The 24,091-nt window shown below is 37.9% G+C and overlaps 2 protein-coding genes across 5 annotated transcripts; both read right to left on the reverse strand.

Annotated features, from left to right (window-relative positions):
- Nucleotides 1–1,597: 1,597 nt before the first annotated feature.
- On the reverse strand, nt 1,598–13,722 carry LOC103996561 (ABC transporter I family member 6, chloroplastic). The gene is made up of 7 exons (XM_009417479.3): nt 13,328–13,722; nt 13,188–13,238; nt 11,525–11,746; nt 5,842–5,964; nt 3,569–3,745; nt 2,080–2,177; nt 1,598–1,991 (listed from the first exon to the last, which is right to left on the reverse strand). The coding sequence occupies exons 1-6, from the start codon at nt 13,655–13,657 to the stop codon at nt 2,091–2,093; spliced, it is 990 nt and encodes a 329-aa protein (XP_009415754.1). The 5' UTR covers nt 13,658–13,722; the 3' UTR covers nt 1,598–1,991; nt 2,080–2,090.
- A 1,736-nt stretch (nt 13,723–15,458) lies between these two features.
- Nucleotides 15,459–22,097, reverse strand: LOC135585640 (uncharacterized protein At4g06598-like). Of its 4 annotated transcripts, none has more exons than XM_065081566.1 (5): nt 21,958–22,097; nt 20,588–21,320; nt 17,407–17,486; nt 17,189–17,311; nt 15,459–15,995 (listed from the first exon to the last, which is right to left on the reverse strand). In XM_065081566.1, exons 1-5 carry the CDS (start codon nt 22,013–22,015, stop codon nt 15,805–15,807), a joined length of 1,185 nt encoding a protein of 394 aa, XP_064937638.1. In that variant the 5' UTR covers nt 22,016–22,097; the 3' UTR covers nt 15,459–15,804. The 4 variants fall into 4 exon arrangements, with proteins under 4 accessions (XP_064937638.1, XP_064937639.1, XP_064937641.1 ...); XM_065081567.1 differs by having other exon boundaries at nt 20,588–21,305; nt 21,958–22,074; XM_065081569.1 differs by having other exon boundaries at nt 20,588–21,305; nt 21,786–22,069.
- Nucleotides 22,098–24,091: the final 1,994 nt, after the last annotated feature.

Here is a 24,091-nt window from a genome sequence, read left to right on the forward strand (position 1 = left end):
GGTGCATGTCTAGGGAGTGCAGGGACTTCCTCGGGTCTTCACGCCAAGGCGAACTACTCGGGAGCTACATCCGCCAAGGGGTTTGACTGCGTAGGAGCGATGGATTGGACTTGCCATGATACCTTATCAGTGGTGGTGAATGATGTTGTGGCGGGTGGCACCTGTTATTGTTAAGGTGCTTTACACAGGATGTGATGCGTCATCTTACCCTTTGGACCTATATTACTTGTGGTGCTTATATACGAGGGAAGCCTCTTGTTGCCTAGAAGTTGAGTGTGTTTAGGGGCTGTGTTCTTCTTTAGGTTCCATTGTCACATAGTGATTGGAGGCACAACTTTCATGGTGAGTCTGAATTTAGCCACCATGGGTTGGGGAATAGATTCGCCTTGACTTCTGCTATGGTATTTTGCCAATAGTGGATGTCGAGATATGGCACTACCGAGGTTCAAGCCGTTGAGCTGCTCTTGGATCTGCGAACAAAGAAAATAGAAACTTGAAGGAAATTACTAAAGCGAAGACGTCGAGGTCAGTCGCGTTGAATGTCAAACTCAGTCGTGTTGAAGGTAGTTTTTTTCGTCAGAGGCATTCCGCTTGGGATATAACGTGCAACATTATACTGATATAAATGAGTTGTAATTTTATCTTTCTTTTTGGGCTCTAAGCAGTAACCTGAGTTTTTTTAAACAATTTAAATTTTTAGAAAAGAAATGACAATCTTGTCATTCCTTTTGAGTTGAAATGATGAGAATGTGGCGTCAATTTAAAAGAAAGAAGGAAGATCGAGCACAAGAGAGGCTCGATGCTGCTATTGCTTTTTCCCATAGATGCAATATGACAAAATTAAACAATCAATATCATGACATGGTCCATCCACTGCTTATTAACACTAATTCCATGAAACACTTGATCAACAACTCTGGCCAAAATGGAAGCTTCAATAGTTCACCACCAAATTCTCAGAAGAATGCATCTGTTAAGAAAAAAGAAGCAGCAATATGTGTCCAATATTGAAAGAATAAACAGTACGTTAGGTTTTGGAGATCATTGAGCAGCTAACGAAAGAAGAGCAAGACCCCCCCTCGTTGATCTCAAACCTGGGTGGCCTTTGGGGGTTTCCATCTCCTGTCGAAGCATTCGTTCGTTCCACCAAATAGATGCTGACAGTGAAATATTTATTATCTGTAAAAAGTGTTGAACAATTAGTCTGATTACTTACTGCCCACTATTACGATCGCTGATCAAATCATTGTGGTAAAACTTTAATCTTTCAAAATGATCCTAAATTTTGTCCCCGTAATTCTTTTTTTCTTTCACTTTATTCATTCATAATTAGATACGATAAACATGTCTACTCACACATCAGATGTGGAGCAGATAAAAAGGGTCGGAGCCATCTTTTATCTTACCTTTAGCATCCAACTTTTCCCAAAAGGTAACACACCCGAAACATATAGCTCCTCTTTGTGCTCTCGTTCCGACGAAAAGAAATGATAACGTTTTGAGTAGAGTGTACCAACGTCTTATGAGAAGCAGAGTTATCTCATCTCGAAACAAGGAAATCATGCAATAATTACCCAAGCAAACTGACACGGATGACTTACATGTATGTTACCTTTGAAATAATAATTATTACAAGACTGAAATAATTCATCATTCACATAACATTAATAGAGAACTATTCGTTGTCTTATGAGAATTATTTTTTTCCGCATAAATAATTCCAACACGTCCAAGCTCCATTTGGATCCTCCAAATTAAAGAAAATTTACAGTAATATGCCAGATAACATCCACCCGACTACAACCGAGTTAAAAGTGACGACGACACCTATTGCAACCAACTTCCTTTTGAGTGGATTGGATGGCAATGATAATCTGGGGCAGGAGTAGGAGGGCAAGTAGTGATTTCAAATGATGCATCAAGGCATGTGGATGTGCAATCTACCACTTCAACAGGCACGGCTTCGATGTGTGTCCTCTGGAATCATATACCTGACACGACAATCATTCATGAACCAAGCTCAGAAAAAGAAGGGAACAAATACTGACTGAATAGATTGAAACTAAGCAATCTGCATACCAGCTCTACGATTATGACATAGAGATGCCTCTGTATCCCTCCCTCTCTAGCTGTTCTGCTAGTGAAACATCACCTGTCCTTACAATCATGCCATCCTCCTGAACATGAAAAACACAAAAAAGACACCAGGAATCTTTAGAAACAAATGATGCACAAAGTTCCAGATACAATCTTGAAGTGGCCAAGACCAGAAGAGAATCGAGTCCTGTGAATTAGGTACTTCACAAGTATACTATGTCATTTTGTTGGTTCTGCCTACCACTACTGATGCCAAGACAATTCAGTGGTAAGATGAAAACTCAAAAAGTCTCAAACAACTAAAAAGCCAAAGAAACAAAGCATGTCCAATAGTAAATGTCTCATATTTGTAGTTTACGTCCTGTTGATGACCTTCATTTAGTTAAATTTCATATTTAATTGGCAAACAAACACATTTACCAAAAAATTTTAAAGAAGGAAAGTGAAATTATCACTAACATAGGTTAAGACAAGTAGCAAGCCTCACACATATCATGTGCACTATAACATCACAAATAGAGTATATAATCCATAATAACCTATAAGATCACAAACCTCAGACATATCACGTAGAAAGCCTCAGACAAGCAGAATTTAGACGACAAACACCCAGCGATTTAAAAAGGCGCTTGGGCGAGGCGAGGCAAGGCCCGAGCGCCTCGCTAAACTTCCAGGCGGCGCGCTTCAAAGAGGAGCTCGCCCGAGCCCAAGCACTGGGCGCTTCGGGCGAGCGCCTGGGTTAAACCAGGCGACCGAACCAAGATTTTAGGTCTGGTCCGATCTTCGGTGGTTAGTTGGTTCAATCGAACTAACTAAAACCGATATCAGTGACAACCTAACCCTAACCCTCATTGCCGCTCCCGATCCCGCTGCTCGCAACCGTTGCAGCTGTCGCCGCTCGCGCCTCCTGCTGCTCGCCGCTTCTGCTCCCGCTGCCGCTGTCGCTGCTCGTCGCTCCCGCTGTCGTTGTCGCTGTCTCCTTACACTCCTGCTCCCGCTGCCACTGCCGTTGTCGCTTCCTCTTTTGTCAATCAGCACCCCCTTACACTCTTCCTTCTTCTCCTTCTGTATACTGTTAACAGTATACAGTACACTGTTAACAGTATACAATAGTATATATTTAATATACTGTATCTTAGATTTTCTTAATTTAATAGCATATTTTTATTTAAAATTTTAAATAATTATATTATATATTTTTATATTTTAGCGCCTCGTTTCGCTCGAGCGAGTGCTTGGGCGAGCGCCTAGCGCCTCGGACGTTTTTGGACCTTAGCGTCTTTTGGCACCTAGCGTTTTTTAAATCACTGCAAACACCATAATAATCTAATTCTTGTAATTATGTGGATAACTAACAAGAATACTGATATAAATAATACCAAAAAATCGAATAGGATCACTGAAAGAAAAGATATAGACTGCATATAAGCAGCTCTTTGACTGTTATCCTTATGAGATATGAGGCTCCTACCATTATATGAACATAGCTCGGTTTGATACACTCCAGAAGGCGTTGATAATGTGTGATAATCAAGACAGAATTATTCGGTGTTAACAGCCCATTAACTGCTTTTGCTACATCTTGAAGTGCATCGACATCTAACCCTGAATCAATTTCATCTAGAATAGCCAAATCTGCCTCAAGAACCTGAAAAAACAAAAAGATCAGACGATAGTGATGATAATGAGAATATTTCTGAAGACGAAAAGCTAAAATGAATATCGACATAAGCAAGAAATGTCACATTTATTTGCCAATGCAAAAATCATTTCAGAATGGACTACATTCTAGTTTCCCATTGTCTTTTCCAAATATGGTTTAAGTGATCAAAACATAACATCATGAGGAAAAGGAAGAGGAAAAAAATGAGGACAATAAGAAGAGAAAGAAACAGAGAGAGAAAAGAAAAAGAAAAAGAAAAAGAAAGAAAAGGAGAAAGAGAAACAAAAAATAATATCTTGGCCATGTCAGTCTTTCAATTAGTCACCTAGGCCCTGTTCAAATCATTCAAGTCTTTAACGATTTATTGATAGGAGACGGATGCAAAGGGTAAGTGGGCTATATCAAAATAGCTCACATACTTTTAGGGAATATTTGCAAAAGCCCCAAAGTTCCAATGGTGCTTCTCTAATTTTGGTGTGTTTTGCACCTAGAATTCCTCACAGTGGCATCCTTGACATGAGCATTATAATATGTGACCAATGAAATGCTTATTTTGGATGTCATATGTGATGCTACAATCTTCATATTTAATTATTTGTGGTGATACAAATTCATGTTTTATAGGTGTTTTCATAAATATGTATCTTAAATTCCCAAAGGAATTAAAAGGTAAAGAAGTTCAAATCATGGTAAAACTGAAAATTAATGACTAATTCCGAACTATACTATACAAGTAAAAAGGACAAGGCCATGTTTTAGTTTATTCCAGTTTTAGTAATTCTGAACTATACTGTACTAATTTTGAACTATACTGATCATTGCAATTCCAGTTTAAGTTGATTACAAATCTGAATTTAATTTTGAACTCAAACAAGATATCTGTTTCTCCATCTATTTGGAGCAAGAGAAGTTGGCTTAGTTAAGGGATAAGAAGGCCATGTTTTCCACACAAGCTTCATGCACAGTATCAGGAGAACTTTAGAAATAATCTAAACATCCAAGTAAATTGTCAATGACCATCAAATGACAAAAAAAAAAAACAAACCATGATTTTATGGCTCATGACAAAGCTTGTTCAGAAATTTATGGAGACATTGATGCCTTGGGACAATCTTTGCAAGAGAAGCAATTCAGCATTAGAATACTTGCAATTTAGACAAAGGTTCACCTTACCGGTCCAAGCCAACATGCCGATTGGCGACACAGCATGTATTGGTCTGTACCAATTGACCAACACATGATAAACTGGTAAATACCAGTGTTTTGAAGAGGAAGAAAAAAAAGAGCAGAAGGGATTGCGGAGGAAGGAGAAAGAAAGCGGGAGGAAGAGGAAGAGAAGAGACCTTACATGAGACGTGAGAGTGCAGTGAGGTCGTAGCAAGCAGAGGTCACCATCGATCGTAGCATCGAAGGTGATGCTCGCAAGCCCTACGAAGATGAAGGCGATGCTAGTGAGCATTGTGGGGGCGGCACTTTTATATGATGAACCGGAGCGGGGTAGGTCCGCATACCGATCAATGCTCAGATAGGTACGTGCCGCCCATTTCATACTAGTCCAGGCGAAACAATGAATGTTAAACTACATGGTTCTACATTGTTTTAAATGTATGCATACTAGTAAAGATAACAATCAGAAAAAAATTGTTAAGCAAAATCTTTAGCCAAGTAAAATCTTGAAAAAATGGTTCCATGAATAAGCCTCTTTGTTATCACATGTATCTGATTTGTCAAAACACAAGCTTTTGGTGCAAAAGAAAAAGAAGTTTGAAGACATAAGAAATTCAATTTTCTTGATAAGCTTTAAAGAATTCAGCAGCTTCATTATGATAAAAAGATTATGAAGATCAGCATGACACCAGAATAAAAAGAGACAAATCATCATTTATAATGGGACAACAATCTGCCAGTCCCTCATTATGGACTTATCAAACCAATACTGTGACTTGTTGGAAATTTTATCAAGCATATTCTGTGTTTACTTAACCTTTGGTATTTAAAACCAATAGAACCTAAAAAGGGTAAAGTAGACAGGTGCTTTCATAGATTTATATGCCATACATCAGAAAAGTAGGAATACATACTGCAAGTTGCAGGATTTCATTCCGTTTCTTTTCACCACCACTGAAGCCTTCATTTACATTTCTGTCAAGAAATTTTGGATTCATATTCAAAGAAGCGACCTTAGGAGTCACCAAACTGTAGAACTGCAAGGTTAGAATATAAATGACATTCTTAGCCAATGGTGAGTTAAACAACATAGAGAATGCAGAAAACCAAATCATATAAGCAATAGTGATATCTATCTATAAAGGAGTCTTTTTTATGATATACATAGCTAATACAACAAAATTAAAGGTACACAATAAAAGTAATGCAAGATGGTGGACAACCTTCAGTGATCATGTATCCTGTCATATATGGCGTTGGGGTCTTCAAATGAAGCCTGCAATCAGAAAGTCACCAACGGAGCCATACAATCATTCCAGTAGTGTGTCATGGCTTGGTGTACTCTGCTTTGGCACTGGAACAAGCAACTGTCTCTTGCTTTTTGTTCTGATAATGGCAAAGTGAAAATTATTGATAGTGGAGGACGAGGTGTCCAATACCCATACATGTCCCGCATGCGAGACACAGTATACCAACATATCAGTCAGTAGAGAGAAAGAGAGGCAGGATGGTGAAGGAGAGGAGGAAAAGGGGATGGAGAGGGGAAGAGGACGAGGAGGAGAAGTAACTTTTGACAATCAACAACTGTCCAGATCTAAAAAATTAAAAAAAAAAGAACAGTTTCAAATTATCCCAGTCCATTTGCCATGGACTAGTAAGATACTGGAAGATACTCATCGATTGGGCTAGGCTTTTTGAACTTTGTTGGAGGATCTCAATCTGAATATGGAAGTTGTGACAGTTAAATAATATTATTTCTATTGAATAACAAGAGAGACACAAAAGGACAGCTCTTGACAACCTTCCCCCCCTAGAGAACAGAGTGGCTCTAACCTTGCTCCTCTTCCCCAACCATATTCCTCCAAGGGCTCTCCAGGTGAGATGGTGGCTGCTCCTAAGCTAGATAATGCTCTTGCTCCATTAAACACGAAAGGGTCATGACTCCTTCACCTCCTTTGACAACTGTGCCCTTGGAACCTTCCCCCCCCCATTCCTTCGACCCTAGAGAACAGAGTGGCTCTAACCTTGCTCCTCTTCCCTACCCATAGTCATCTGAGGGCTCTCCAGGTGAGATGGTGGCTGCTCCTAAGCTAGATAATGCTCTTGCTCCTTTAAATACAAAAGGGTCAGGCCAAAGCCTGATGAAGGGTCCTATTTCCTGGGCTGGGCTATTTCAGAAGGCGCATGGGACTGGCTCTTGGAGGGTGGATCAATTTGTGGAAAACAAGCTGAGGAAAATTTATGAGTTCACACCTGGTGTTAGATCTGGATACTATGGTGATCTCGGAAGCATGACAATAATGGAAACAAAGCTTTTACGAGAAGTTAATGTCACATACTCCTTCATTGGGCCTTCCTAGTAGGTTTGCTGGTTTGTGTTCTCCCATTAACATTATAGACATAGTTTATTTGGAATCGGAAGAGAAGATGAACAAGACTCTCATTGGGGGACCATGGCTTGTTAGGGGTGTGGCCTTATTTATATTTCCATGGAAACCTAGTTTTAACCCTTAACGGAAACCATTGTCATGTGTCGACCAAGAGATGCAATTTATATTTCCATAGCTCTTCTTACCATCGCGTTGTTCACTGAAATGGAGCTCCCAGTAGCTCCCAACCATACCTCCGTATGATTAAGTCCGTCATGGGACTTTTCTTGTGTGTGTCACATTGCTTCGAACTGTTCCACCATGATCCGTTGCACCATGTTGTCTCTTGGTGACATCTCCATTGCATTTTGATCTTTATGGGATGAACTCAGACTGTAATCTCTTTATATGTGGCTTCTGTCAGCATATCGTAGGGCCTCCGCTACCTTCGATTGTGTTCACTCCTTTGGCAATCAACCTTCGTCCACTTGCTCTCGGGTTACACTCGGACGAAGTGTAGCTCTAGGATAGTCAATCACCTAGCAGCTCTCGAAGTTCATCAATTTCATTAAAATTAATGCGTCATTGTCTGGATTCTGGGCCCTTGCCTCTAACATAATCTCCATTATGCACTGCTTTCTTCACTGCAACTCGAATGGTAGAACTGTAGTATATTCTTTAAAAGTACCCACCTCCGCGTCCTCTTGCCCCGTGCCAAGGTATTTTGACCCAAACTTCATATTCGTAAGTTGAGTCGCATTAATTCCTCCATCAAATGCTTCGTCGAGATAAGGTGCATGTGCCTCGAAGCTTCCTTCGACCTTGGCACCTGCAAGATGAGTCCGCTCTACTAGAATGAGGGACCCATGGAACGACATAATCTCGCTCTTGTATCTACAAGAGTTCATGTCTTTGATATCTATCCAAGGGAAGCTTCATACATCCATTCTATGTTTTGTCTTCTATGTCGACTCCTTTCATATAGCTTGAGCACTTCACAAAGTTCTACCCAAGTTGATCCACTTGTCGATTTGCATCGAGTTAATGGTGGCCCTCGTGCCGATCATTCCATGGGTCAACTCTCCGTTAAATCTGATCTCTACATCGGCTCTAAGTGTGCCTATGTTTGGTGTTATATAGGGTCGCTCCCCCATTTGATCTTGCAATGAGTCCACCAACAAATCACCTCGTACGAGATCATACGACAACTCCTCACCGCTCGTTTAGTCCGTTGAGCTTTATGGAGCTATCGTTTTGAAGTACTCCTCAACATGTGCAATCCATTGCACATGATTCTCCTTCTGGAGACAAATCCTCGTCTTGCCTCACCTTGCCCATGTGCTTAGGCGAATGCCCGAGCACCTATTAAAAACACTGCAACATATTACCTAGATCTCGGGTTTCAGTATAAATATAGTGTTGCCACTAGATCATATATATTGCACACTCAAAGGAATGTCATGCATCGACTCCTACCAAAAAGCGATAAGGCAGTTAATGCTATAGTGTCAATATAGTAATACACATTTTCATCGATTATGAATCGAATGGTCTTTAATGATTTGTTTGTCTAAGAATTATATTTATTTGCAACCGAGTGATAACTACAATTTGGAGGATCCACACCCAATCATTGTGCTTTCACAAACGTCATCATCGAGCATAATTGGTCAAACATTTGATTTGATTCACACTATGATCAACAACGGACTATCATATAAACAAGCTTGTATATTTGCACTACAACATGCATGATATAATGTGTCAAACTCAATAAGAAACCATAAAAGCCAGAGATTGATCCTTTTGACCTCCAGTTCTACAACAAAGATTTTCAATCAATATTGGAATGGATCGAAGCAGCAAATAATAGGCAGAACAAGCAGGAGACCCCATATCCATCTCATTTCTTCATTATAGCCATAAAATAGGAACATCCCCAGCAAGAGAAAGATTGCCCTTAGCTAGGACATGAAGGTCACACATCGAGGAGTCAATCTAGGAGGGACTATGGCACCCAACAATCATAGATATCTACCCAGCATGTGAAGGAGAAAAGGTAGGCAGCAACAATCAATCTGTTGGAAAGGAATGACGAGCAACAGTCTATGCTCGATGACGAGACACTTTCAATTTGGTGATGAGACACCTCCTTCACAATAAGCACTCCATGAGGTCCATTAAGACAGTTGTGACATTAAAAGTAATGCCTCGACCGATGATGGCAACAATAGCCATTTGATTGTTTTGGCTACTCAATCTCAGAATGAAGCATCGATGAAGGAATAACACTTTGCATATGTCATCCAAGATTTAGATCATGGAGCTCGAGGATCCACACATCATTTATTGTCAAAAGGATAGAGAAAGACAATCGACGATATTAAGCAAATGTTGACACCGATAAGAGCTCGGCGTATTCATACCCTTCATATCATCAAGGATCCTACACCACCAGAGGTACAGTGACAATGGATATTTTTTCGAGTCTAATCATTTTTACAATATAGAGTAAATGGTTAGTGGCGATGGTTGAACTCCCAATGCACTCCAACCTCCACAATCCTATGTGCCATAGTCATGATTGCCTTAGAAGGTTCCTCGGACACATGTTGTCAATGATGATGCAATGATTGTTACCACGACGTTGTATCAAATTATCAATAACATAATTTACCAATACAATATGTAGTGTAAACAGTCCCAAAATTGGATTCGATAAACCTACCATATTGATATACAAATTCATAATATCAAGGATCCCGATCCACCGACGGAGGAATCCTATGGTTCATTTTAAGTAGAGGCAAGTATAGGTATATATAAACATTATCTCAAATTCTCGATAGTTTATTTTGTTAAAATCCTAAAGTTTCAACACTTAATCCAACATCTCAACTTGTATCTTTGTATCTTGGTAGATGATTCAAGATCAATGGAAGCAACTTCCTTCGATGAAAGATCATACAATAAAGTTGCTCCTCGAAGAATCATAAATTAAGTATCTCATCCTCACAACCTAGAATTTCTATTTATTTATGCCTTATACACTTTATTTGAATTCAAATACAATCAAAGTACCATTATATTAGCACACTAAAATAGGGGTTTTTTATTTTCAGGTTTTTATTCAGCTTTTTTTGGGACCATGGGGATGTACCAATGTATCGACATTCGGTACATTGGTACCAATACATACTGATCTGCCTAGGGACTGATACCAACGGTCAATCTTGTACGATGGTCCTTGAACAGAACCAATATAACTGTTTCATAATCTCGACATAGAAAGAAAACTAAACAGCCATCACGTTGTTATCAAAAACTGACTGATGTTCTATAAGAACCATTAAACCATTCAATAGGAGATGGAATTAGCATTTCTCCCAATTGCATGCCTTACCTCTTCAATGGAAGAGGTGACAGAACAATCCCTGGATCACAAAATTTGAATTTGTGTCGAAAAAGAGAACCTGAACCATGAAATGAAAATAACTTCTACAATGCATCAAAATTCATCAGAAATTCAGGTCACCATTTGTAGTTTAAATTGATATGTAATGCATGACTCTAATATTGCATAAGAAATATGGCACAGTACGTGTGATCTTGATGATTGATGCATTCTTAGAACATATTTCTTTTCACACTTCGAGTGTAAGTGAACAAAACCAGAGTCCTATTCTACATTAATTGGTTACTTTCAAATATTTTCTTAAACATTTGGTTCAATTGATTAACCCACTGTTTTTGGCAAGATTGAGCTGGCTGATATCGAGCTCAACTACAATGACATTGAAACCACTTTTATCCAGCTTACTAAATTGACTAAGCATCTCCATATATGTTTGTTCAAAAAATTTAACCAAAATAATATTTGAAATATCAACCAACATACATTGGACAGCCATTGTCAAATACATAGAAATGCACAACTTCTTTGGTCAACTATTTATTTGTGAAAATATATAAGAGAAATTTCTATTTTTCTGCAAGCAAATAAGCAAAACTATTAATAAGCATATTATCTCTGATGAAAGCTGCAAATTAAGATAATAGCTGTGAAATAAAATCACAAAGCATCAAGATGTGTGCCAATCAGAGTTGTTACCCTCTGTTCTCTACAAGATATGGCATGCAGTGTTTCAAAACGGAAAGAATGATCAAGAAGGACATCAACAGCATGATAGCTTACAACCCAAAGAACAGACGTTCAAAATTCACACACCTCGAGAGGTTCTACCGGTGGTAGCCCATGGTTTTTTCTTCGAGCATTGAATGCCATGAGCAGAAAGTCAAAGTTGCTTACACCTGGTATCTCCACAGGGGTCTGAAAACTCATGAAAAGCCCAACATGGGACCTTTCTTCTGGTTCCATTTCAAGCAAGTTCTGGTCTTTGAAAAGCACACTACCTCCAGTTACATCATAATCTTGATGGCCAACAAGAACCTGCAATAAGCAAACCATTACCATGAAAAGTACAAGGCAACATAAAGATCACAGCTAGCCAATCTGCTCATGTACTGTAGAATCATTTCTATGTCCTAAGTATAGCCAATCTGCTTGACATAAGTGTAGAATCATTTCTCATGCAGCAGACTTAACAAAGCAAATTCAAGGAGCACTTATTCCACAAAGAAAAAAGTGGGGCACAATGATTTTTATTAATAAAATGTCTTGTTTTCTATGTCCTGAATATAGGAGAATAGTAAAAAAAACAAAACCAAGCAATCAAAGTCAATAGTCATTGCTTACTGTATTTTGCAGTTATGGAAAATAAACTAGTGCTCACAGCACAAACTAACATCCAGCTTAATTTAGAAGAGATTTTATATTAACTGCTACATCGATCCTCAACAAGGGTTTGCAATACCATACCTTACCACCCGGTATGGGCGGTATATACCGGTCCACCAGCAGACCGACACGTGGACCGCTCGCTATTGGGCGATATCAGTCATCTGGCCCCGTATCAGGCGATACATGGCCATACTGGGCGGTAGCGATCAAAATTTCGACCGTTATCGAATGGTAACAGTCCTCCAACGGTCAATTTGACCATTTGAGGCCTCCTCAAGAGTTTTTAAACCCTTTCCTCCCCCCTATTTCAATATATTTCACTCCCATACTCTCTTAAACTTTTTCATTTTTTCTCACATTCTATCTCTTATTCTCACATTTTCTCTCTCTTAAACTCAACAAAGTAACGATTTATGAATTAAATCAAATTTAGAAGGCTAATTTGGGAGGATTAAGAGGAATTAAGATTCGAAATGAATCGAAATTGTGAATCTTGCACAAGGCTATTCCTCAAAGCTCGAAAAATATATATGATACTATTCTTACTTAATTTACATTAGTTTTGTTAAACCTATACTAAATGTATATTTATTTCTAACTTAAAAACTCTATCCTAACCTTTTTTTCTATTTTTCAAATATTTTCTAAGGGTTTTATGCCTCTTTCAGGTGTATCACTCGGTACGCCCTGACGTACCACTCGGTACACTATTGTACCATACCATATCGAGCAAAGCTCGGTACACTGGTATAGTACGAGATTAAGAACCTTGTCCTCAACATAACTTACATCAACTCATGTTACTGCTTTTGAAGATTTTGACACTTGTTTAATCCTTATCACTAGCTACAGATAAAACAACAACAATAACAGCAATAAGATGTAAATAGTACAAGTTTGATTGATCTAGTTACCTAGATAAGCTCAAAGTTCCGTGTCTAGGAATCCAAAATTTTAGTATGAAAAGAATCCTACTCTACTTCAGAATGACCTCATTAAACAATACATTGGCTAAATCAAGATATTTCTATATGATATAAACAATTTATACGAGAACAACAACAAAAGTTGTGAGAGACATCAGGGTCACCTTTGAAAACGTGCTCTTTCCGGATCCATTCTTCCCCATAATCGCGTGAACCTGACTAGAAATTCCTTCAGTCAATAAACTAAAACCCAAACAAGAAGACAAATCGGAGGATGACGAGGTAGAAAGGGAGAACGACCAACCTCGCCCCCGTGGATGGTTAGATTGACACCCCGCAAGATCTCCTGCCCGGACTCCTTGATGACGGCCTTCAAATCCTTCACCTCCAGTAGGACCCTCGGGGGACCGTTCCTGGAGGAGGCATCGCCCGTGGCCGGGGAGTCGACGGTAAGCGTCGCCTTCGCCCGCGTAGGGGCGTGAGGGCGGGGAAGGCGGGACCGGAACCGCCAGGGATTGAGAGGTCCCGAGACATGAGTTCGGAAGGGCGTCGCGGGAAAGCGTCGAGATGAGAGGGAACTAGGCGAAGACGAGGAGGAGAAGGGAATGGTGGAGGAATAGGTGAGAAGAGCCATGGCGGAAGGAAACTTCCAATTTGGGTTCGCCTTCGGTGGTAACGCTTTTATTCTTTGAGACTATGTTATCGCCTTCGGTGGTAGACCTTTTCATCTTTTAATATATTATTATTAGTAGTAGTAGTATTATTATTATTATTATTATTATTATTATTATTATTATTATTATTATTATTATTATAGTAATAGTTATTGTTAAAAGATAGACTGTTTAGGTTTGAGAAATAAATACATAATTCAAAAATATTTTATTATATTATATAGATGAGTTGTTTTATTTGATTTTTATGCTAATTTAATAACTTTAGCTCTAGAAAATTTGGCCGGTTAATCAAAAGAGCACTAATTTAATTTTGCTTAACTTTAGACCAAATGTAACTCTTGATTTAGAATATTAAATACTATATTTGAAGCACATATTAGTACAAACTTGATTTTGTAGCATTGTTATGGTTTACTTCAGTACTTTTTTTTTTTCAATAAATGATAATTTTAAAATATTAAATTTACATTGTTATTGAATTTAGAGTATTATTTAGAAGTTTCATTATTGATAAAGTTCAAATAAATTAAAATAGAATTTCTTCTAAACGACTAAACAGTTGATCAATAAATTGTAAATCGTAAAAATTGTTTATTAATTGATTAAGAAATTAAATTTAATCTAAAAAATATAAAGTTATTAAATATTCATCCAAATATTCTACCCACTCGACATATCTATTGGGCTTCTACTTCAATGGCTCCTCCTTTCCTTCACTAGATCATGAAAAATGAACAGTTTCTATTTCCTTTCCTTCTCCATATCATGAAAAATGAACAGTTTCTACTTCCTTTCCTTCTCCAGATCATGAAAAATGAACAGCTACTACTTTCTTTCCTTCTCAAGATCATGAAAAATGAACAGCTTCTACTTCCTTTCCTTCTCCATATCATGAAAAATGAACAGCTTCTACTCCCTTCTCCATATTATGAAAAATGAACAGCTTCTACTTCCTTTCCTTCTCCAGATCATGAAAAATGAACAGCATCTACTCCCTTCTCCATATTATGAAAAATGAACAACTTCTACTTCCTTTCCTTCTCCAGATCACGAAAAATGAACAGCTTCTACTCCCTTCTCCATGTTATGAAAAATGAACCGCTTCTACTTCAATGGCTCCTCCTTTCCTTCTCCCGATCATGAAAAATGAACAGCTTATACTTCAATGGCTCCTTCTTTCCTTCTCCATATAATGAAAAATGAACAAGAACTAAATGAGATAGCATCACAATTCAAATACTTAACGAGACAAACACAACCTATATTAGCAAAGTCTTTCAATCATCAATGATATGAGACTAGTCTGTAGCTCATCTTCATTTTCATCCCACACAAATATTTTCTGACGTAAAATAGACTTCAACAGCCAACATAACCTTCCCTAAAAGTCCTTCATAAATCCAGCTTCTATAATGCTATTTTCTCAATGCAACGGAGCATTGAGATTAATGAACAGAGGAAATTATGACAATTGTTCTTCTCGTCTGCTGGAATCCACGTGACAAAAACAGACGAAAATTGACTTTAAACTCTGTCTAAAAAAAGGATGAAGCCATAATTGTTCCAGTTGTTAAGTAAGCAGAGTGACAGATTCAATTTCATTTGGTATACAAGGGTTGTATCATCATCATACCTTCTACATGTTTCTCAGTGCCAAGAAACTAGGCAGGCACTAAAGAGATAACCCAAAATTATCTGGAACAGCAACTGAGCCAATTCCATGCTCAGGAATCAGACAGGATTTTATCAACCATCAAAGAACAACAAAAAGTGAATTTATTTTTCGTCACTTGCCACATACTGTAGCTTCTTGGTCATCATTCACTGAGAAGAGATCAAGATATGATCCAAATAGGGCGAAAAGAGGTAAACAAATGACTTGTTGTTATATAGGAAAATATAGCTATAAGCAAAACCTAACACCACCGACTTGTCGAGTCCCAGCAGACACATTAACTGAGGATGACCGTCAGGTGAGCATAATAAACCTATTAAAAGAATTAAAATCATATTGCAAAAGTATTTGACTCAGACAAGATGGCAAAATCCAGCTTGCTCTGTGGTGGAACTTAAACCATGGTCAGACAGCTAATGAAGTGTAGCTTCAAATGTGGAGCTGACCAGGACCTGAACTTGATTCATTTCCTTTTAAGGAGAGATTGGCAAACTGAGAATCAAGGTCCCTACTTTTACTGCGTCTGTGAGTAGGAGGTGGCTGCTGCTGCTGCTGTTGTTGTTGACGATGATACAAAGTTCGAAGTCGTGCAGCCTCTTGGCCCAATGTCTCATGCTGAACTGTGAAATTCAAAAGCAAAATTAGACAATTTGAATTTAGTATGAGACTGTTCTGAACAGATAAGGAATTTTCACATAATGATTTGAGTGGAGCAAATCCAAATATTTCTCATAACAAACTTTTTGCGGTAAATGTAACTAGCGGCGACTTAGGAAGTGCTTATAAGTTTTAGTTTCCCACAACAAGAGAACAAGAGCTGGTTTTGCTTTTTGGACAATAGCACTGAAGCAGCAAGAGTAGCCCTAGTCAAATTAAATTGTCTTGAGGGTGGTGCTGTACATCTCTCATCATTATCTAATTCATTGTCAATTTTCCCAGCAATACATGATATATAGAGTTTGCTAATAGTTGCTATTCAATTTATGTTAATGCTTTAATTTCAAAATTTAGGTTACAAAGGATTCAGAGCTAATTAATTCATCAGAATAAGAGTCTTCAAACAAACACATTGTACATTCTAGTTAAATTAAGAGTCTCTCAGTTCAATAATATTAAGTAATTTGTAAAATATTGCCTCAAAAATATTTGTAAATCAACTCATTTTAAAAGCATGACTGAGTATACTAGGTTAGCAGACGCAAGCACATCTAATGTGGCAACTAAAATATCACCAGGTAGATGAAAAGTTACCAACTGTTGATAGCTCACAAGCCAGGTCCAATATCAACATTTTGGAAGTGCTTTAGTTTATAGTAAAGTCTTCCACAAAATTAAATTATGTCATCACATACAAAATTCTTATCAGAAGAAGTCATCTCCAACAAAAGTCCTCTAGAAAATCTCATCCCTTTCCATAAGTCAGTAGCATTTACATTTTGGGTTGAATTGAAAAACGAGCATTCAATATGGACTGACTTGATACCTAACTCATCAAAAGAAAGTCCATATCTAACGTCAGGAGTGTTACCTAGTCTAATTCATGGACATTCTGTGGTATTGAATGCCATTGATGAGTTACATATCAAGTCGGTGTTTCTGATCTTCCACCTTGACCAATAGGAATTCACTTGGCACTAGCAGCTCTATTGGGAAGTTTCTAATCTCAGCAGGTGATCAAAGCCTATAATGATTTACTTGACTTGACAGCATACATCTTTACAACTAAAGGAACATATTACCCAAGGAAACCCTAAGGAAAAATATGCAAGACAAGAATATACTGATTTTCTTGTGTCTTAATCTAAGTACTTACGGCATTTCACAAGATGCTCATGTACAAGGCAATCCAGTTGTTGCTTCAGGGCTTTGTTCTCCAAGTTCAGTATAAGGTTCTGCTGATCCAAAAACTGCAGTTGAGCTGAAAGTTCCAGTCCTTCTGCCTGTAAAGTGTGATATATGAGAAAAGGATCAGATGCTTGTTAAAACATTCTACATTTTCTTACGAAAAATATAAAGGCTTCTGCTTAAAACTTGCCTGTAATGCCTGAACATTTCTCTCCAGCTCAGCAATGTACTGAAGCTTGCGTACTCGAGATCTTTGAGCAAATTGCCTATGATAAAGAGAGTGAATATATAGATCAAATCATAATAATTTAGCCTTATTTATATAGTTTATTAAAAAATAATAACATTACATTAGTCAACATATTTCTAAATTAATTACATATTGTTCAACTCCTATAATTATCGTCAGTGATGGTTGATGAGAGCATATATTGATAAAACCTGAAGAAGTATATGTAACAAGAGTATTTTATTTAGAAAATAAATCCATAAATTAGTGATTTAAGATGATATCATCCACATAAAACAAGATCCACTCAAATAGGGATAGAATGCATGTCCAGTTGAAGTGCATGAATCAGTTCTCAGGGGAGCTGACACATCCTTTTCAATTTCAGAATAAGCATGAGCACAAAAGTCAAATGCTGATGCTACAGAATCAACAAATATTTAAACATCATGGATATGCTAATGAGGTATGTTCCTTGCATGAATCAGTTCCCATTATGGATCTGAGTATTAGAAATTTAAGAAAAAATATGTATAAAAGGTGTGTTGTTGAGATACGAATGTTAAGGTGGATGCATGGAGTTACTTAAAAAGATAGGAAAAGAAATATTTTTATTCATGAACAATTTGATATTTCTTCAATAAAGAATAAAAAGAGAGAGAATAGATAAAGATGATAAAAACATTTGCTTAGGAGACCTATAAAAATGGTAGTTACAAGGGATGAGATGATTAATATTAGTGGTATGAAGAAAAGTGGCCATGAAAGTTATGGATACATATCTTTATATTTATCTCTTGTAGATGATGCCTTAATGTCATCCCTCTCCGCCTCGATGGCTGCGCTCTTTAGCATGATTAGGGAGGAGAGGTTGGCATTGTAATTGTAAATATAACAAGAGTGGGACTAACCCTAACCCTAGGCTCCTTTCATTATATTAAATTATCCTCACACATCATCCTTTTGTAGGTCCAAAGGTTTACCAGCCTTGAATCCTCAATGGGGTATTAACCTATAATAAGAAACCTATCAAGAACCTAACTTGAAATTAGATATATAACAAATATGTAATATTTAATTATATATTATATGTCAAAAATGCACAATTATACATCTTTATAAGAACAACAAATCATGGTTCATGATTTTTATTACATGATATAAAACTAAATAATTAATCATTTAACCAAGGTTTGAAATTATGTACCGTATCGATGTATCAAGCTTTGTTCAGTATGGTACGATATGTCGTATTTAGCAGTATATATATATATATATATATATATAATTAATATATAAAAATAATATAAAAAAATAATTAAAAAAAAGGCGTACGGAGCCTCGACGACATCGCCTCCTCCTCTTCTCCTCGTTGTCTCATCTATGGCATTTGACAAAGGCGACGAAGATGTCAAAGGCCGCAGACGTCTCCGGCCTTCAGCAAAGAACGCGGCGAAGGCCGCAGAGTCGCAGACTAGGCGCTGAAGGAGACTGCCTCTTCCGCTGCTCTAGTCGTTGCCTTCCCTAATCCCCACGCCTTCATATCCTCCTCTTTACGACTCTCTTCGCCGTTACCTCCTGGATCGGGATCGTCGAGGGAGGGCGGCGCCAGATCAGGATCGAGAAAGGGCATGAAAACAAGTTTGTACCGAGGTTCTCTCGATTCTCCCTCTTCTTCTCCCTCTTCTTCGAATGCCCTCTCTTTCTTCTTCCTTCTTCGACACTTCTCCCTCATCCTCGCTGTAGCCAGGCTGCAATTAAGCTGCTATATCGAGCGGATCACCCGATAGCGGGCGGTACGTGAACCGATACGTACCGCCCAATACGGGCAGTATGAATCGAAATCGCAAACCTTTAACTATAGTGAACCTCATAATATAAGCTATATAAACATTCATTATATCACATGTCAAATAAAATAAAATTATTTAAAAAAAAAATAAGATTCATCGTATTCAAACAACATACTAAATGTATGATGTTAAATGTATGCTTTGTAAAAATTCAATACCATAACAACATCAAGTTTCTAGACACTAAGTCATAACTTGATATATTTGTACATGGAAAATTAATAATTAATTATATTGGATGTCATAACATATAAATTAATAATTAACCATATTGGATATCTTAACACAAAATTAATATTGGATGTCATCCTCTCCTCTAGTCATGATCTTTATCATGATAAAAAAGGAGAGGCTAGTGGTTGTGAATTCAAGGAGGGGGGGCTAACCCTACCGGCCAACCCTAGGTTCCTCTCATTATATTAAATTACAAAATTACCCTAATTAAAATTAGTGCTTTACAAAATTACACTAATTACCCTAACAAAAGTGGCCCTATGATGACTAGCAAGCAACTTCTATGCATAAAACAACCCTCTAGTCTCGTCTTTCTCATGGTAACACTCTCCCTCTTTTCCACATATTATTGGTCTCCATTTTTCTCCTCCCCTCCGCCACTGTCATCCTCCACTGAGCCTTCTTGATGGCCCCCCTCTCTCACCCTCCTCCTCAATAGCTCCCCTCATGCTATTGTCACCTTCTCCTTCATCGTCATCGCTTGCCAAGCCTCCCTAAACCCCGACAGTACCCCTCCCTCCCCCTTGATAGCTCCTCTCCTTAATCATACATAATTTTTTAAAATTTAATATTATTGAGCTCCTCGCTTCACTTGAGCAAGCGCCTAGCACCTTGGGCTTTTTGGTACCTTGGTGACTTTCAGTGCTTATCAGCTTTGACTACACTGCACCATATATGTATCAATATCGAACCATAATTTTAAATGATGGAATTCAATAGACCGGTAATAACTGGTTGATAGGTTCTGGTCAGATTGGTATTTAAATCCTTGATGAATGTAAAACAATTTATTAATGGAAAAATTGTAATTATGAAGCTTTACAATCCATATTAGGACAAATTAATGATAAGTCTGATGTCATATTATGCAGAAACACCTTATTGGGGACCTGTAGATGACATCTTAATCAATTCAGGTGTTCTTTTATTTTTCTATATTATTTTAATGGCAGTAATTTTCTTCTGAACTAACAGAAATTGGCAAGAGCATGAATGCTTTTTTAAAATAAATATATCATAAGCATGAGAAATATAAGGATCATAACTCAACTGTTTAGCTCGCCTTGCTTCCATCTCAGATTGACTGTGCTTAGCCTGAGGGCCTTCCTTGGTATCAGAAGAGCCTACCTGATCTTGACTACATTCCTCTTTGACTTGGCCTTCCATGAGAGTAGATGATAAAGCATCAGACTTCTTTGTAGCAGAAGATGAACCTGGAAGTACAAGCTTGTCCTTTGCTGATGGAAGACTGTTGCTTGGATAGGTAGCCATTTTCTTGCTAAACTCTAAGCCTCTACTTCGAGTTCCTCCTGTTGAATTTGCATCATTATAATAAGATGCAAGCTGCATGTCTTTGAGGTAATCAAATTCCTGAGGTCCCCATGAAGGCACTGCTGCTGAAGTACGATGCTTGTGGTCATCCTGGGCTAAACTGTCTCCATTCCATGAAATACTAGATGTGTCCAGGTATGCAAAAGAGTCACTAGATGACCGCCGATGAGATCCTTTCCGCACAGGCATCTCAGACTCATTAAGAAGGTCATCAAGCCAAGAGGGCTGCTCCTCAAGAAGAAAACTCTCAGATGCAGTACGCTGGTGCGTTCTTAACCCCTCCCTAGATATTGAATTTTCTTTAGTACCTACAAAATCTGCAGATGTTGATGTAGTAAAAATGGGACATTTTGGAGGAAGGAAGGAATGCCATCCACCAGACTGCAAGTTTCCAAAGTTGGGTGGACCTTGTGGGTTCGACATCGTGCAATCCAAGTCTGTTACCATTACAACTGTGTCATACATGTTCAAAGATTTAGAAGAAGAAGAATTTGGTGAACAGGAAACAAACTCAAGGAAATGTTGACTAACTATAAACTGCTGGAATCGATCAATTCATCCGGATACACCGAAACAAAATCGACAAAACTAGAACGAACAAGATCAAATCTTTATCACCACGAGAGGATATAAAATTAGACATACCAGGTCTGCGTTTTAAAATTCACAGATCTTAACCTAAACTGCATCGAAATCAAGGACATTTAGATTGACAAAGACCATCATTCACGCATAGTTTGAAACGCATTAAAAGCTAGAATTTTGAGACAATATATATGCCCAAAACTGAGAATCCATTTAGAGATTGACAAATATCCGGCGATTCGAAAACAGGGAAAATAGCACGATAGTTCGAGAATTGCAAGAAGAAGAAAAAGAAAAACCAAGAAATATAAGAAATTGGAGGATGCACGTACCAAATGCGAATTAAGTCCCTCACGTTTTAATCTAATCTTTGGCTTGGGAGAAGAAGGAAGGAGGGGATTGGATCGGAGTAGGGGAAGAGGCAATCGGTGCCAAAATCCACAACAAGGAAAATAACAAGAGAGGATGGAAATCAAAACAAAACAAGGAAGGAAATGAAGCTACTTTGGACGAATTGGTCGCCGGTCGCCGTGTTTTCCTTGACGCGGATTGCGATAAACATCCTAATTAATAAACAATACCAGCTCAGCTCGCCTTATTCTTTTCCTCCCTCGATCTGAATTGGATCTCTCTGTGTACCGGAGTTTTAGAAGACTATATATAACGGCATAACGCTTGTCGCTCAGAACCGTTACGGCAAGTCGTGGAGATGACGGGCCGGCGGGGATTCGAACCAACCTTCATCCCGTTTTGTAAATAAAATGGATTATATATATATGTATATATATACATATGTATATATATACATATACATTTATATGCATATATATATATATACATATATATGTATATATACATGTATATATACATACATATATATACATATATGTATGATTAGTGTAAGATAGTTTATTTAAACCTAGTTTGACTTAATGTTTAATGACTGATTAGTGTAAGATGGCATATCTGCAACTAGGAGATACTAAAGGAGGACAAGGGACACTAGTTTGGCATATCTGCAACATAGTCTTCTTCCCGTCTCATGACATTAAATGGTTGCCTAAGTTGAATCTCCAAAATTAAGGAGCGATACATCAATTAGAAAGTAATTAGTTTGACTGAGTTTAATTTTCCTCCCCCGGATGATACGGATTGCCCTATCTCCTCTCTCAATACCCATATGGCAAAGGGCGTGAGGGCGACGAAGGTGACTGCCAAGGTTTGACGAGGCTTCGTATGTTATCGTGCTTGCATCATTGGCAATCGACGATGGATGATAGTTGAAGGTAGTTTCTATGTTATGCACGTGATTTTTATTTAAAAAAAAAATAAAATTATGTTACATTATCTACCGTCGATGTTGAATATGCAACGGTAATGCATAATATACACAAATAATTTGGATGTATTCGTATTAGTGTAATTTGTTTAACAACGAATCCTATTTAATATTTTAAAACTAAGCACATTGATATTAGATATTATTTTATTATGAATTATGTTAATCATCATGTTATATTTTTAGATTTCATTGATACAAAACATTAATTAGTATATATTTTTATTAAACTATTGAATGATAAATAATTTAATTTTATTAGAATGCATGAATTATTTATTTTTTATATTAATATCCTTATGTTATATCAAAATAGTTGTACAATTGACACATTGATGTAAATAAAGAGAAATAACACTCTGAATCTATAAATCTATGATATCCTTCTCTCTTTTTTTATAACGACAAAGGTAGAGAGAAAAATAGTAACTTCACATTTCGTGAAGTAAAAACTTATATATTTTTTTATTTTGTTGATGATAAATAGAGAGAAATCGACTGCATTTTTTGATAATATGAAAAAATTATGATGTTTTTGTTGAATCTCGTATTTTGATGATGAAACCACTTGATATATGTTTATGATTTAATCTGCGTTTTGAGTGACGCAGGATGCTTCGATCAGGATGAGACAATTAAAGCAGGAAAATCATGTTGTGCCGAAGGAACATGTCAGAAGATTGGACGTCGGGCAGGTGGATCGGTCGACGTATCGACAGAAGGCTTCGGGCCGTGGACTCGGGCACCGGGCCAAGAAGAGCGGGTATTGTGCCAAGGATATCGGAGTTGCAGAGTCAACTGGCCGATTGGGCAATAGGCTGCAGAAGAGGACAATGCGCCGAAGAATCGGACGAAGTGTCGAGGGACCAATGACATGTCGGACAACTTGGTTAATTGCTTAGGATTAATTGTCTCGATCGAAGTTTTGATTTGTTGTGCAGGATTAACTACGATGAGAGTAAGACAAGCAGCAGGTGTTGCGCCGGAGTCAAGATCATGATCACGTTGGGAGTTCGAGAGTTCGACGGAAGTTCGGACGGTCGTCGGAGGTTCAGCGAGAACAGATCCGAGAAGTCCAGAAGCTTGCCAAGCGAAGCTCGTCGGAACTCGCCAAGTGGATCGTCGCAAAGTCCAGGAGTATGCCGGATGTCCGCAGAAGGATCACCGAGGGTTTATCGGATGATCGACGGAAGTTGGCCGGAAACTCGCCGGAAGAAGCGATTGACGCATCGGAGCAAAGCTGCAGAAGTTGTCTTAGAGTTAATCGTAGTTAGCATAATGATTAAGCTTGAAAATGGG

Source organism: Musa acuminata, chromosome BXJ1-9 (assembly GCF_036884655.1).
Source record: "Musa acuminata AAA Group cultivar baxijiao chromosome BXJ1-9, Cavendish_Baxijiao_AAA, whole genome shotgun sequence".
Taxonomy (NCBI): Eukaryota; Viridiplantae; Streptophyta; class Magnoliopsida; order Zingiberales; family Musaceae; genus Musa; species Musa acuminata.